Here is a 15,235-nt window from a genome sequence, read left to right as displayed (position 1 = left end):
CAAATGTATTTCAATACTTGTGTAAGTTATTTTTGTTTTGATTCGAGATGATTTCAATTTTAAAAAAATGTGTGTGTTAGTTGTTAATCAAATAGTTATTGTTCACTGTCCCGTGGACACGTTATAATCAATTTCAAATATCGAGATTAAAATATAGTGAAACAAATTATTGACCGTTTTTCCCAAAGCATACCTGGTTACTAAGTCCTTAAACTGGATAGGTATATAATATTACTACAATTAATTAGATTTCCTTGGTTATTTTAACGATTAATTTTTGAACAGTCTTCAGAAAGAACAGACGTCAACTTCGTTTTAATTACAACATTTATAAGTACTCATTAGCAGATTTCGCCAAGTGAGATAAATTGTAATTCGAATGCAAAATCCATTACAGCAGAGACGGCGACGTATAATATATATGCACCTACTCTAAATCTGTATGTTTTTAAATTAAATGTATTACGTATACCTACAGGTATCACTCCACTTTTAGAGTTTTTATAGATAATGAAAATTACAATGCTTAAATATTGAATTTTCTTTGTGGGTGCAAAGATTTTCTTGTTTTAATACAGAAAACACAATATTATTATGTAACGACGAAAAACAAGCAACGTATTTTCATCGTGTTAGCTTATACGAAACTATGCATTCATTTAATAATAATTACAACCGTAATAACTAATAACTGTCAATTTACTGTTGTCAAAACCGGGTTTTATTTCTTTCTGGAGCCTATTACACATAAATGTGTTGTTTTTTACTATACCCAACATGGTTCGGTTATTTTTATTTTTCCATCGACCGTTTAAATAGTTAATGTACACTTACGAAGTTCCTGATGTCGAAGTGATCGGGAGTCCGCCTGCTGGCCGTGTCGGCTACCGGTAATATGGTGTTCACCATGTAAGCATTAAAATTTAAACTGGCCAATGGTATAAACGGTTTCCATGACAGCACATTCTTCACGAAATCTTGAAAGTAAAAAAAAATAAATGGTGAATAAAAACAGTATAATATTACGAATGAAATAAGATTCGTAAAAAAAAAAAAAAAAACATCAACGAAGAAGTACGTCATTTATTTGTACTCGCGACTGAAACAATATCAGTTGTGGGTAATTGGATTAGAAACCCACGCGTCTCTTTAAACGTAAACTGATCGCACGGCTCTTTCAGAAAACAATTCCCAGTAAATAACCTACAAAAGGATTAAAGTGACATGATGTTTAAGTTCGAAAAACCAATAATCTAAACACTCCATCTTCCGTGCTCTGGGTATCGTAAACTTTTGTAGATCCCGTGGTGGGTGTTTCGTTTATTATTCAAACAAAATGTTTATTTTTAGATGTTTCGAGACTCAAAATACACATAAAAAAATAATGATTGGAATACCGGTTATTATTGTATACTTGAAATGTATTCAATTGATTCATTTTAACCCGCGGAAATAATAATTAATCTGACATTAATTTTACAACGATATACCCACAATGATATTTAGTATCATTTGCTCTCTGTATTCTTTTGATGACATAGGTTTTTTAAATGGCACATTATGGACGATTGGATATTTGGATGAATTTTAAAAATTACTCTTAAATATAAATTTTCCTTGTTCCAATAAAAGCAAATAAATTCAATGTTTTATAAGCTATTATACTGTGAAAATTATTTTAGTATAAGATTAAAATTAGATAAAATTTACTTTAATTTATTTAAGTACCCTCTGTAGTATTTACGATTTTTTAAAGGTTTTAAAAGAAGGACATTTATACAAAATGTAAATATTGTTTATAGTCTCATTTGAAAAAGTTATAATAAATTACCGTAGCCAGAGTTATTGATAACTAAAGAATTGAATGTATGTGCATTTAGAGATACAATACGCAAGTATACCTATGCTGATATTGCGTTAAAAATTTTCTCGCCAATCTCTATAAAAAATTACGATTTCTTTATCGCTTAATATTACTTTCTTTTTGGAGTGGTTTTAAAAGTGAAACTGGATTTTTCAAAGAATTGTAAACTAAAAATTTTGAACGATTTAAGAATTTGGATAGTGGTGTAACTTAGAGTATATTTTTTTTTTGAGGAGAGGGTTGGGAGCAAAATATTATAATAATTATATTTTATCTATTTTGTCGAAAAAAAGTCTTTGAGGAGGTTACATCTTTCTATTCCATAAATAATTTAATAATAATTAATCTGTATAATGTGGAAACACTATACTTTATATAGCACTTAAGTGAATTATTGTAGAATAGTAAAATTAGTGAAAATATTATATCGTTAGTACTCTCCGTACAATATTAAACATAACTTTAGGTGTATCTATATTCTATATAATATAAATACTTAAATAACCAACTAATATTAGTAATTACATAAAACAAATACAGAAAATAATAATATTCAAGCTCAAGACGTAGTTTAATACTTTTAAAAAAAGTGTTGTAATAAGTATACGAGAAATCAAATCAGAAAGCAAAACTATATCTTTGCCCCCCACTTTAAAATAACAGAGAAAACTACCTCCTTTGCATCCCAGGTGTCAGAAATAATTTCAATTTTCCCGTAGTTACAATCTCCTGTACCTAGGCAAACGATATTACATAATTTACTTAGTAGATTATACTATAGCTTACCGTTAAAATATGTACTTGAGTCTTGAATTGTATAATAATATGTTTACTTATTAATTTATTTATCGTACAATCAAATAATTATACTTTATGAATTAAGTGAAAAATGAAATTCCATTTTTTAATTCAATTTTTATAGTTAGATTTAGAAACACAGAGTCGACTAAGTATTTTTCCGTCAATCGTGATTTTTTTGTACTCGGGTACCTAATTTTATTACGAGTAATATTAAATTACATTATAAAAATTAACAACATTACAAGATTAGGTTACCTCTTGGTACCTCTATAGTATCAACAGCCGATGTATATTATAATTGTTTTTTATTGGTCTTAAGCCCGGAAATTATGGTCATTAAAAATTTTTTTTTTTGGGAGGGGGATTTGGTTATTTCAGAACAAGTGTATGTGTGGCGAGAATTTGGCACTAAAAACTGGGTGGTCATCCATCCTGGAACTAGTGTCACCTTCCGATGCTTGCACTCAGAACATGTTTTGTGACTGAGGACAACCACCGTGCCCCCACCAGGTCACATATTATAAATTATAATTTATGAATATTGTGCATGATATCAACAATTTACATAGCCTTATATATTATTATAATATAATATTTGTTTGAAGTAGGTAGTCTCTTCAAAGTGACGAATAAACAATAATATTCTCTACTAACTATGTTACTTACTTGGTGGGCCTATTATAAGAGCATAGAGTCCTGTGACTAGACCTGCGGCCCAAACACTCCTTATCGTTGAACCATAAAGAGCAGCTTGCAAAGGATCGTAAACATAGGAAGGATGATAAATTAGGGCTCCACTGAACCATGTCGTTGTACATATTAGAGTAGAAATTGCCAGCAAAACATATGTCTGTGTCTGTTGTAAGATAAATAATGTTTGAATTAAAATAATATATTAATTGTAGTTTAGACATGAGACCAACAAAAAGCTTAATATTTCCGCATACGTCTTAACGTTTTTTATAAACGCAATCCATACACTCGATAGATCAATCGTATTTTATTATATTATTTTACTTGTATCATTTAACTGTATATCTCACCAAGTTTAATTTAGTTGTACTCTCTTTTCTTCTATACAACAGATAACCAAATATAGCACCAACTATGTAAGGTCCAGCACGAGTATGAGATTTGATGTAAATTGTCATAAAATAATCGTCATTGGTTGGATTTGTCGTGAAACTGTAAATACATTTTAAAAAATGTAAATAAAGAATATACAACGTGACTCATCTTAAGATGGTAATAAGTAATTATTTTTAAATTAATTTCAATACATTTAAAATTGCATAACGTACATATTTTATATTATGTAAAATAGTTACAAAATCGTACAAAAATTGGTAGCAAAAACATATATTAGTACCTACCTATTATAATAGTAATATATTTATTTTTTTTTTTTACTTAAAAAATAATGCTGCTTAGTATATAAATAAATATTCCATATTTGATATTATTATTCCGTAGTTATTATATACCTATTGCTACCCGTGGTAGCTACTGTTTAACCTAAATACTTGGTAAGAACTAAGAACACTGAAAACCGAATTAAACCTGTTTTAAACGTGAAGACTACTTGAAATCGACTTTCCCTCTTTTTGGAAAGACTTAGTTTTTTTCACGGACATTTTATTCAGGCTTAGAATATAACCTGTGCAATTGAATTACAACATCCATCGATATTAAACTGACTAGGTTGGAGCTCATGTTCTTTTGGTTACCTATCTGCATTGTAATATTAAATGTATAAAGTGTATAAAAAATACTTAATTTGTAGTGTCTTAGTGGCCATCAATGTCTCGTACGATAATTTGTAAACATAAAAAATGTTTAAATATTTAAATATTATAGAATACGTTAGTCGTTAGGTATCGAATATTCAAATGTAACTATTACCTCTGCATGCCATTATACTATTATTTTGTGATTTCTCTCTATCTGCTGCAAACATAGGAATTTAAAATGCCAAGATGTTGTATATAAATACAGAGAAAATATTAATACTGTTATTTTAAACTCAAAATGTTATTTAGATTGATTTTTAAATTATATACAATAGACATTATACATAATATATAATCTTCAAGTACTTCACTGAAACCGGTTTTTGAAAGTTATTATTTATTGAAAACTATTACTTGAAAACCCTTAAATAGTTTAATGTTGTAAGTCGTTAGTACTCAGTTTCTAATTACAGTTGTTCATTAATAATACTCTATAGTCTCTATGGTCTCTATACATTAAATTATTTTTGAAAGATAAATTTTGAAATATTGATACGTAGTTGCAATTTGTGATTTTACAACTACGGAACGACTAACACAAAAAACTTAAATATAGAAAAGTATTAGTGGTGAAAAAAATGTTCGGTTATACTTACTCCATGTTGAATTGAATATTTCCAGGTTTCTGTCCAATAAAGGTGAGTGCAAATGGTATAGCAATAGAAATAGCCATAAGTAGGGAAGTTAAATACATTCCAATTTTAGGCTTTTTATGCAGTACATACCCTAGTACAATACCGATTATCGTGAAGTGAAATTCACAAGGCATGAACCATGTATGATATCCACACTAAGTATAAAAATTGAATTTAAATTAAAAAAAAAAAAATTATATACATATTGCACTGTTAGTACATTACATATTGACATACCGTTTTATCGGTTGCGACGTAATTGTTCAAGTACAACAAGCTTAACCACCATGTTTGTTGACAATTTTTTTTGTCTGTTCCAATAAAAGCTTCCCAAAGGGGACCGGATCCCATTTTGTACTGAAGGGTTGCAAAAAATAATATTATCACAGCATAAACAGGCGTTAACCTAATAATAACGGAACAAAACAATAATTTGCATTTATATTTCGGAATAAAACAATTATACTCTATACTGCGTGGTAAATTAAAAGGTAAATATTTTTGAAAATCACCTGAAATATTTGAACACCAGTACTTTAAACGGATTAATGAATGAAGTTTCGAGGCGGTCGAGTAGGATTAGGATCATTAAAGCTCCACTTATGGCGAAAAAAGTATCCACCAATAAGTCCATGTGAGAGGTGAATATCGAAATGAAATAATTGTAGAACACCTGAAATGTGTTTCAAAACAATATTATAATATCTATGTGTAATACTGTATTACCGTTGCAAGACCACTTCAATGCGTACCTGTTCGTTAACTTCGTAGTTTTGTAAAGGTCCGGGTAGTCGGAAACCCCACCTGTGTCCAATTATGATAAGAATCATTGATATGGTTGTAGTTCCACATAATGGGGTAAGATCCAATCCTCGGACTACGCAGTTTTTGTTTTTTAAACTTTGCATAGCGCGTCTGCCGGAGAAACACATAATCAAATCCGCAGATTTTGATTCTGAAAAATTGTATCATAATTATTTGTAAAGTCTTCGAAGTAAATATTTAATGATTCAACATAATATTAGGCTCCACAAACTTCCATCCTGGACAGTTTTCGTTGCAGATTTTTAGATAAAACTGATGTGTGAGTTGTAATATATTTTGTTTTTAATTAATTAAATGAATACAACTGTTAACATACCTTGATTCCATTGCCATATCGCTCGTTCAGAATACACTGTATAATCGAAAACCGTAGCGATTATGGTAAGCGATAGCAAAACCACGATGAGTAATCTGCGACATAAAAATAATATTTTAATTCATTCATAAATAGTAGACCGAATAATAGAATATAACAAAGGGAACTGCTATCATTTTACACGTAATATTTATAGTAATAATATGTCTATTGACTATTATACTTATTGCTTATAAACACAATTTGTATTATTGTTGTATATTATTTTATGGCAAAATTAACGACAAAATAAATGTTGAATTCTAATAATTCATTGTAAATGTACAATGTACTATCATTTTTGAAATTTAAATCATAGAATTAAATTATTTTAACACTGTAAGGTAGGTATGTCTATAATAACTTAGCAGGTGGCGAACAAAAGCCAATTATGAATACAATAATAATTATGAAATAACCAATTCTTAGAATTAATATTATGTTAAATAAACATTACGTTTCTGGTTTAGCTAAACTATATTTTATAGTTGGCTGTATGTTAATATCAATTTTTGTATTTACTTAAATTCACTAAAAATAATAAAACTTACAAATTATACAAATCTTATTTACCTGTTTCAATTTAATTTTTGAAGTCAAATAGTTTGAATATCTTTTTTTCTTTATACTACACATTTTCAATTTAATTTTATACACATCCCATTATAGAATTAATTTAACTTAGATAACTGTATAAGTGTATAATTCATTCATACAATTTCGCATTTAACGAAAAATGTTAATATGTATGAATAAAATAATGTTAAGACTTTGAATTTTAAACATACATAAAACAATTTAAATTGAGTCAATGACGGTTTTCTCCGTCCTCATGCATAAATGCATGACTAAGATATAGTTCTTATTTAGTATATCACATACACTTACTATTGGTACAACATATTTGTGAATAAATTTTATTTTATAACATACCTATGTATCCCCACATTTTATTTCTTTTTAAATTATTATTATTATCATCATCTTAACTGACGGAAAAACTCCATTTACTAAACAATAAATGTATAAAATTGTGTAGTCACACAGATACAATAATACATAATACACATTCAATTAATATTTCAAGTACATATTATTATGTGATTTATAATTTTCAGCCATAATACTAACTAAAATTAATATCCATAGTGTTCCTCGTAGTCATCACTAATCAGTATAATCGTAGCCCGTAGGTGATGATTTTAAGTATGTTTTAGAAACATTATTAATTAAAAAACTTTCTTGATTTCGTATTAATTCGAAAATTTAATCGTTCCAGTAATTAAGGGCAATCTATAGAGTTTTATGTAAGTATTTATAAAATAACCTATAAAAAGCATAATAAAGGCAAGTAAATTAGTATTTGAAAAAACCATTCGGTTTATAACAATTGTCATCGAATGGTCAAAATGTTGACAGACGCACTGCAGATACTTTTTACCATAAGAGATTAAATAAATCCAATGTTTTATATCAATAAATTTGTTCGACTAATATTTTGTAAATAAATACTATAAATACCTGACCTGCAGTCTGCAGATAGGTGATTTTTATATGTATACCATAATACAACAACTATAATACTACATATATCATAAGTATGGGTAGTCGGTATTGACCAGGTGTTTTGTACATGTGTTCACCGTGCTGGTAATAAAATTTACTATTAAATTTTGAACATAATGTATGTGATTGGGAAATATAACATAAATAATTGTTTATATTTTGTTTCATCAGATTCATAAATTACGAACAGAAACCAGGAACTGGACACGCGTAATGCATGTGCTTATTGCTTTTCTTAACCAGTTTTAAACAATATTTTTTAATAACATTATTAATTTAAAACTCAACCATTAACTATTTTAATGACAGATCACGGTTTAATATCACTAGTTTGTCAGTAGCAATCATGGACTGGAAACGAACGGGCAGGCGTGCGTCAGACGAGAGGCGGGATACCTTCGAGGATTTTGAAGAGTCTTGTTTGTGGGAAGGGGGAGTGGGGAAACGGCAAGTATGTATAACGAGTGCTATATTCGTCCTCAAGCTTATATGATGAATACAAGTAGTACTTGATACATAGATAGATATTTTCTCCTCGTGCGAGACTCCAATAAACCTTAAGCCCGGTATATGGCTATCGTTTCCAGTCCATTCTATCTTAGTCCATTGTATCGATTAGGTCTTAAATACAATGTCAACCCAAGGAGATCTGGGAACAACATAATTATCAATGACACTTTTGTTGAAAATACCTAATCGCTTTGACCCTCGTCGAATATTATTAAGTAGATATTTTACTAAAGGGTTTTCACGGATAAAATGTATATTAATTTTATTTCGTCCATCTCATTCTTGGTCACGATGAACAAGGTTTTGCTATACATAAAATATATGTCAGGGACTTCTTTATAGTATCCTACAAACACAATAAAAACAACCAATTCTCGTATGGCACGTCATAGGCATAGACGATGAATAACATACCATTATGTGTTAATATCTGTAAACAAACAGGTACATCAGTCCAGAAGTTTTTAAATAACTCATCATTGAAAACAAAACTCAAATAGGTTTGATAATCTGCGTTCATTTTACCATCAATATTTGAAATAAATTTAAAGACTATTAGAACTACCTATGTGGAAGCACGGCGCGAATGTCTATGAACTGGTTTCGTTTCTAGGTCATTGAACTTATCAAAATAATTCATCATTGGTTAGTTTAAATATACGACCCTCAAACGCAAGACTATCAAATAAATAGTTTTAATGTTAATGAAAATGTAATGAGTATGGAGTTCAAAAGTCTTGTAAGGCGGAGTATATAATATAATATGAAAAACGCCTGAAGAAATAATCGGATACTTAAAACCTTATGGTTTGTTTTTACAAAACACCAGTAAAACAATATCAGTATTATACGTAACACTTATTTTATGTTCGTAATTGCAATGGTGTGTGTTACAGTGATATTGTGCACGCGGTCGGAAATTTATTGCAATACTGTATAATATGTGCATTGTCCAGAAATTCTCAACATTATGATAGGTATTTATTCTGTAACGTGTTACACATATTTTTGAAAAATGTTCAGTTCGATATCATACACATGATTGAGAAACAAAATTGATAGATATTTTGTTATAGAAACTTATGTACTAAATTATTGTACATAATATATTGTATGGTTGAACGTTTTTACTTTTAAAGACTATCGGAAAAATCAAATAAAAAAAAATTACTAGAAAAGGGGTTATTTATGTAGCACCAATTTTTGACAATATTTGGTTTCGATGAAGTTAAAAGACCATTTTTAGTTAAAATTGTATTGACATTTAATGTTTCAACAAAAATACAAAAATTAACCACTTTACCTCTACTGGTTCTGATTATTTTTACCCATGTGATTTATTAATATGCCAAGAAGATTATATTTTATTGAAAATATAATATGTTCAATCTTATAAAAGACAGAAATATAAAAAAGTTTTATCAACTATAAAAATTCCACCGGAAGATTTAACTCATAACGTAGTTTGATCTGACCAATTCAATATTGTTGAATGACATTTTCTTAAATATGACGTAATAAATGTCATTATTTCTATAATTTGTTTAATATTGTTCCGTCTAAGTCCTCTACCCACGTCTGTCAATTCTTATGATAAAATTCTAAAAGAGTAACAAGCAATTATTTTCATTTCTGGTCTGACACGTGACATGTAATGGTAATTGATAATTATGAAAATTACTTAATTATACAAAATTATTTGAGCATACCATTTTCTTGCATAGGTAGTCGTATTTCATAGTCACAAATAGCATTTTAGATTTCTGGGGGGGGGGGGGGAGTGCTGAAGCCCTTGCTAAAATATCCAATAAGCTTACAAAAAAAAAATAGGAATAGGAAATGTTGGAGGGGTTATTGACTTTGGGGGATTTTAGAGGCTACGTCAGGGGGGCTGCAGAGTGTAGAGACTAATCTAATAAATAGTTATTATTCAGTCTGTCTTCTACGTCAATGATTAAAACAGTAAATATTATTCAAACAAAGAGCAAATTTACTAAATAAATGTTAAAATCGTTACTACTTATATATTTATTATCATTATTAATTGATAACTTTATACTTTATACAACAAAACTATTAACACCTATACAAATATATACATACCTATACATCCTTCGGTACCTATTTATTTTTTAACCGTTAGCTTAACGTGCAATGCATTATAAAACATGTATTAAAAATAAAACTTTTAAGATGACTTATTAAACGTAAGGTTTAATAACTTAAAAACTAGGGCCCTAGTTTAATTTTGATTAATATACCTAGGTATATATGAACATTTGTTGAAAAATCATCTGCTTAACAATTTACGGATGGTACACATTTGAAAAAAATAATCGCTTGTATCACCTCCAACGTAACACTCTTTAAATGCGTTATTTATAAAAAATATTATGTGTATTTGAGAATATGATCTTAAATATACTTTTAAATTCCAAAAAACATAGTACAACAAATAAATGTATTACTCAAATATAAAATGGGGTGAGCATGGTCGATGAATCAAGCCCTGTATACTTTACAAATAAGTAGTGAAAGTTTTAGATGATTATTTTTTTCTTATATCGCCACGTGCCCACGTGGCCTGGTCTTTCTCCGAAGCACTGCAGGCGACCTTCGTCATCCATTATTTTACACGAGAAACTACAAACCCAGTACCCACAAAACACTACCTCAGGACGGCAATCAAGAAACGGGACCCCTCGCAGTGCAAATATGTCTTGTCGAGACAAATATTCACAGTATAACTTTCGCGGGGGTACATTAAAAATTCGGATTTCTATAGGTTTAAAAATTTCACGTAGAAACTCATTATGCAAAATAAACTAGTTTACCCGAGAGATTGCCGAGTACAATAATAATACACGACGATTGTTTCATAAGACTTTTTTTTTATAAATAACGAGTTAAATTATTTTTTTCTCACTTATTGGACAATATTACACTAAAAATAATTTAAAAAAACTTTTGGTTTTCATCTTTGTTTGCATAGGAACTCGTCTGTACAATAGAATCGCAATGCTTAAATAATCCCTCAAGTTTGTTTAATTGAATCGTATTAGAACTTACACAAATGCTACGTCGTAAACGGTGTATTCATCGCCTGGCCGTTGCGCTTGAGTACACATATTGTCAGCAACCGACAGATTTTCAATCACGTCTAGTTTGTTTTCTTTGATGTATGATCTGAGATACGTCTGGACATCCAAAGCTGAGCATGACGCAGGCACACACAAAGCCCATTTTATCATATCCAGACGCTGCTTGAACCTTGCACCGCCGTACTATAAAACATGAAATAATACACAATTTACAAATAGGAGAGCATGGGTACCTTATTACATATTATTTTTAATAAACATATTTACGGTGGCATGTTTACGATTAAATCACTAATAATAACAATGCAATCGATCAATTTTTTTTTAAATTGTATACTGAAAGTATAACGGAATAATGATTACAGGAAAATCGTAAGTAGTAGCAATAACCCAAAATTACCTTCGCTTTCGATAGCGCGATTTATATAAGAAATATTTTTCCTAATCATGTCTTGTGACTATTGTAACCTTATAATAATGCCAACAGATTTAATTTTTGTATACAATTATATTTTATACATAATATTATTAATAGTATAAAGATCTTGAATAAACCATTAAAATAAAACATTTAATTATATTAATAATAATCAAAATGCATTTTTAAGTTGTGTGTACAAATTTAATCGTATGTTAATCGATTAATCTATAAATATATCAGGTAGAACAAAAACAAGGTTTTGAAGGACAATGAAAAATCATTAGAAATTGATTAAAAACTTCATAACACTACTATAGTAAGTATTATAGAAATGTATTATGAAAAAATATTCATTTTCGAGGTAGTCCCACTTTTTTAATATTATGAAGTATTTTCTTTTAGTTGTACCAACTTAAAATGTTTTACTGTCTTAGAATATTTCTGCTACTGCAGTTAATTTACAATTTTGATAACTTTTGCTTACATTTTATTAAAACGTGGGTGGAAGGAGATTTCAGAAAAAAAATCAAATATTAAATTGAATACTTGTACCTATACTCTACTCCTAATTAGTAATTAATAATTTGTAAATTATTGAATTATTGTAGCTAATATAGGCAATTTTATATGCGGATACTCAATTAGTAGGCTTCATTTTGTTTCAGCTATTTATTCAATGAAAAATTTAAAATATAAATAATTTTATGTCTGAGTATAGTTTATGCTTTATTATTATTTATATATAAAAAACAACTTGAAATAGTAAAAAAATTTAAATATAAATATGAACTCATCTATATACATCATATACAGTGTTGTATGTCAAAAAACATCAGAGGTATAAGTTTTAGGTAAATACACACTGCATTTATACAAAAATTACCTATGATAATAATTTATGACATTATTTTCATCAATATATTTTATATTTTGTTAAAGGTACACCCCTCACGGTAATTACTAATTACTAATTAGGAGTAGAGTATACATGTGAACACATTTATATCCAATTTTTTTTCTGGACTTCTTATCAGTGGTCTTTTTGTTCGCGATTCGTATTGTAGTTACAACTTAACCAATAACTGCGTTAAATATTAACGAGACGTTCTAAAATCATGTATTACACCTATGCTTATTATAACTTATTAGTATTATAAGCGTAATACAGTGAATCCGGGTTCACATCCACGTCGTCGTCTGCCATGTCGTGTATAAAAGTTGAACTCGGCCCAACTCTGGAAACTTGTCAATAGTGATAACAGTGACACTGTGATTATAACAGCCAATAAGAAAAAGATAAAAGCTACACGGCAGACACATCTACACGAATAAATTAAGAACTCTAATGGTATTATTCAATTTATAGCATTAATAATGTACATAATATTACTTATACATAGACTACAATTTTCTTATTTTCAATTTAAATTTAAATATCATATATATAAATTGTTTACTATGTAAAATTAAAATTAAAATTTTTAATTCTGAAATTTTGTGGAAGAGGCTACGAGAAGCACTCGAAAATAAAGTATTTATTATTTTGAAAATTAGTGTATTGGCTGTGAAATCACTTTCCAATTATTTAGCACTTGTCAAAGATCTATACTTTTTGATTTGTTTTTGCTTTGTTCGAAATACGCCGAAAGACAAAAGATTATAACAAACTGTAGTGTTCTGTGATTAATAGAATTTTTAGTTTTTTTTTCCTAGAGTATTTTAATATTTGACAAAAGAGAAAATTAAAAGCGTCAAAACTATTTTATTTGTCATTGTTAATTATTGTTATATTATGTTCTAATAAATGTTAGGGTATATTTTTTAAAAAGATTAATTTATTAATAATAAAAACCTTTAACGACGGATAATAACTACAAAGTAAATAAGTTCTTAATGGCTATTTCTGACATAATTTTAATGACAATATTATGTATTTATATTTATTACTATTATTGATTAGGTATTAATATTTATCAGTGTACGTATATTAATTCTCAATCTTTCAGTAATTTCATCATTAATCTCATTTACCAATCATCATTATTTTTTTTTTATACATTTATATTTGTAAGTATTATGCTAGGTATAACGTTAAAAAAAACGTATAAAATCATTTAAATAAAAAATAAAAAAAATCCGCTTTGTTTTTAGTGTTTTTACTATGATGTATGTAACTTTTATACAGCTATAAATTAAGAATATTATGAAATAATATTTTATCTTATCATCAGATTTTACTAGTTATCCATAGACTATGATTAAGAAGAAGATAAATACAGTGAAATGATCTAGGTACTAGATAATTCGTTTATTTATCTATTATGATATATTATCTTCGATATTTTCAAAGCAACAAGACTTGAATTCAATATGACAATACTTTACTAGATTTTCACTATTTATTTTTAACTTTATATTCCAAAAGCGTGTATTATGATATTGTCATAATGCATGCAAATTCGTTAGTATCAGTTCCTATAGACTATATGCTTGTTACTGAAGCGAACAAATATTGAAGATACGAGGAACAATGCCTATTCAGAATTTTATTTTCAGTGCAGATTGGTATAATTTGAACGAAGAGGATTACCACGAAGCACCAACCAGGTCGATTATTATTTAGTTATATTGGACAAATTGTGATTAATGTCATGAAAGATACACAACCAAATAAATACCACAACCTAATAGTAATTACAAATTATTTTATGCTAGTAAAATGTGATTTATGCTGTTGTTTGACCAGATTAATCATCAACCACACGTATGTACATTGACTTTGTCGAAAACCCGGTATTTGGTAAAATGTCCAGTTTTTTCCTTTTTTTTTCTGAATTATTAAGAAAAGTAGATGATGGGAAACTTTTACTTTAGAACCCCTCAAGTTCCATATATATTTACCATTATACCAGACAAGATATATTGAATTTGAAAATCTAAGCATTTCTAACTATTTATCTTAAATCTTCAAACTTTATGTCTGTTTAAGATATTTAAATATCTGAAAATGTTTATATGCTGATATATAGCGTTATAGGTAGGTATAAGGTATAATATCTTACAAACCTTGATATTAACATTTATCGATAACAATATACCATGCGAATTAATAAATTATATTCACTTTCTGTGGCTTTTATATTTCAACAATTATCATTATAGGACAGGGAGTTAAACAAGTAGGTAGTTTTTGAGTTATTTAAATTAATGTTTTAAGGAATTTAGACCTATTCGAGAAGATTTGAAAGATATGAGGTAATTATAATTTTTAATTATAGTAATCACTCATTAGTATTAAAATCATTTTATCATTTTAAAAATTGTAAAAATTATCTGAGTCAGAATCTATAAGAGGTAGGTAACCACT

General features: G+C 28.2%; 1 protein-coding gene across 2 annotated transcripts in view; it reads right to left on the bottom strand.

Annotated features, from left to right (window-relative positions):
- LOC111035265 (nose resistant to fluoxetine protein 6-like) overlaps positions 1-15,235 on the bottom strand; it is a 39,895-nt gene that overhangs the window by 3,945 nt on the left and 20,715 nt on the right. For both annotated transcript variants that reach the window (XM_022316805.1, XM_022316804.1), the window contains exons 4-12: positions 11,416-11,630; positions 6,232-6,326; positions 5,843-6,045; positions 5,603-5,763; positions 5,328-5,496; positions 5,052-5,245; positions 3,709-3,850; positions 3,332-3,521; positions 835-977 (exon numbers count right to left, since the gene is read on the bottom strand). In XM_022316805.1, the coding sequence (XP_022172497.1) occupies positions 835-977; positions 3,332-3,521; positions 3,709-3,850; positions 5,052-5,245; positions 5,328-5,496; positions 5,603-5,763; positions 5,843-6,045; positions 6,232-6,326; positions 11,416-11,630 (1,512 nt within the window). The remainder of the gene's footprint in view (positions 1-834; positions 978-3,331; positions 3,522-3,708; positions 3,851-5,051; positions 5,246-5,327; positions 5,497-5,602; positions 5,764-5,842; positions 6,046-6,231; positions 6,327-11,415; positions 11,631-15,235) is intronic.

This window comes from Myzus persicae, unplaced genomic scaffold, assembly GCF_001856785.1.
Source record: "Myzus persicae strain clone G006 unplaced genomic scaffold, MPER_G0061.0, whole genome shotgun sequence".
Lineage (NCBI taxonomy): Eukaryota > Metazoa > Arthropoda > Insecta > Hemiptera > Aphididae > Myzus > Myzus persicae.
The sequence above is the reverse complement of the archived record's forward strand: the minus strand, read 5'-3'. Positions and strand labels throughout refer to the sequence as shown.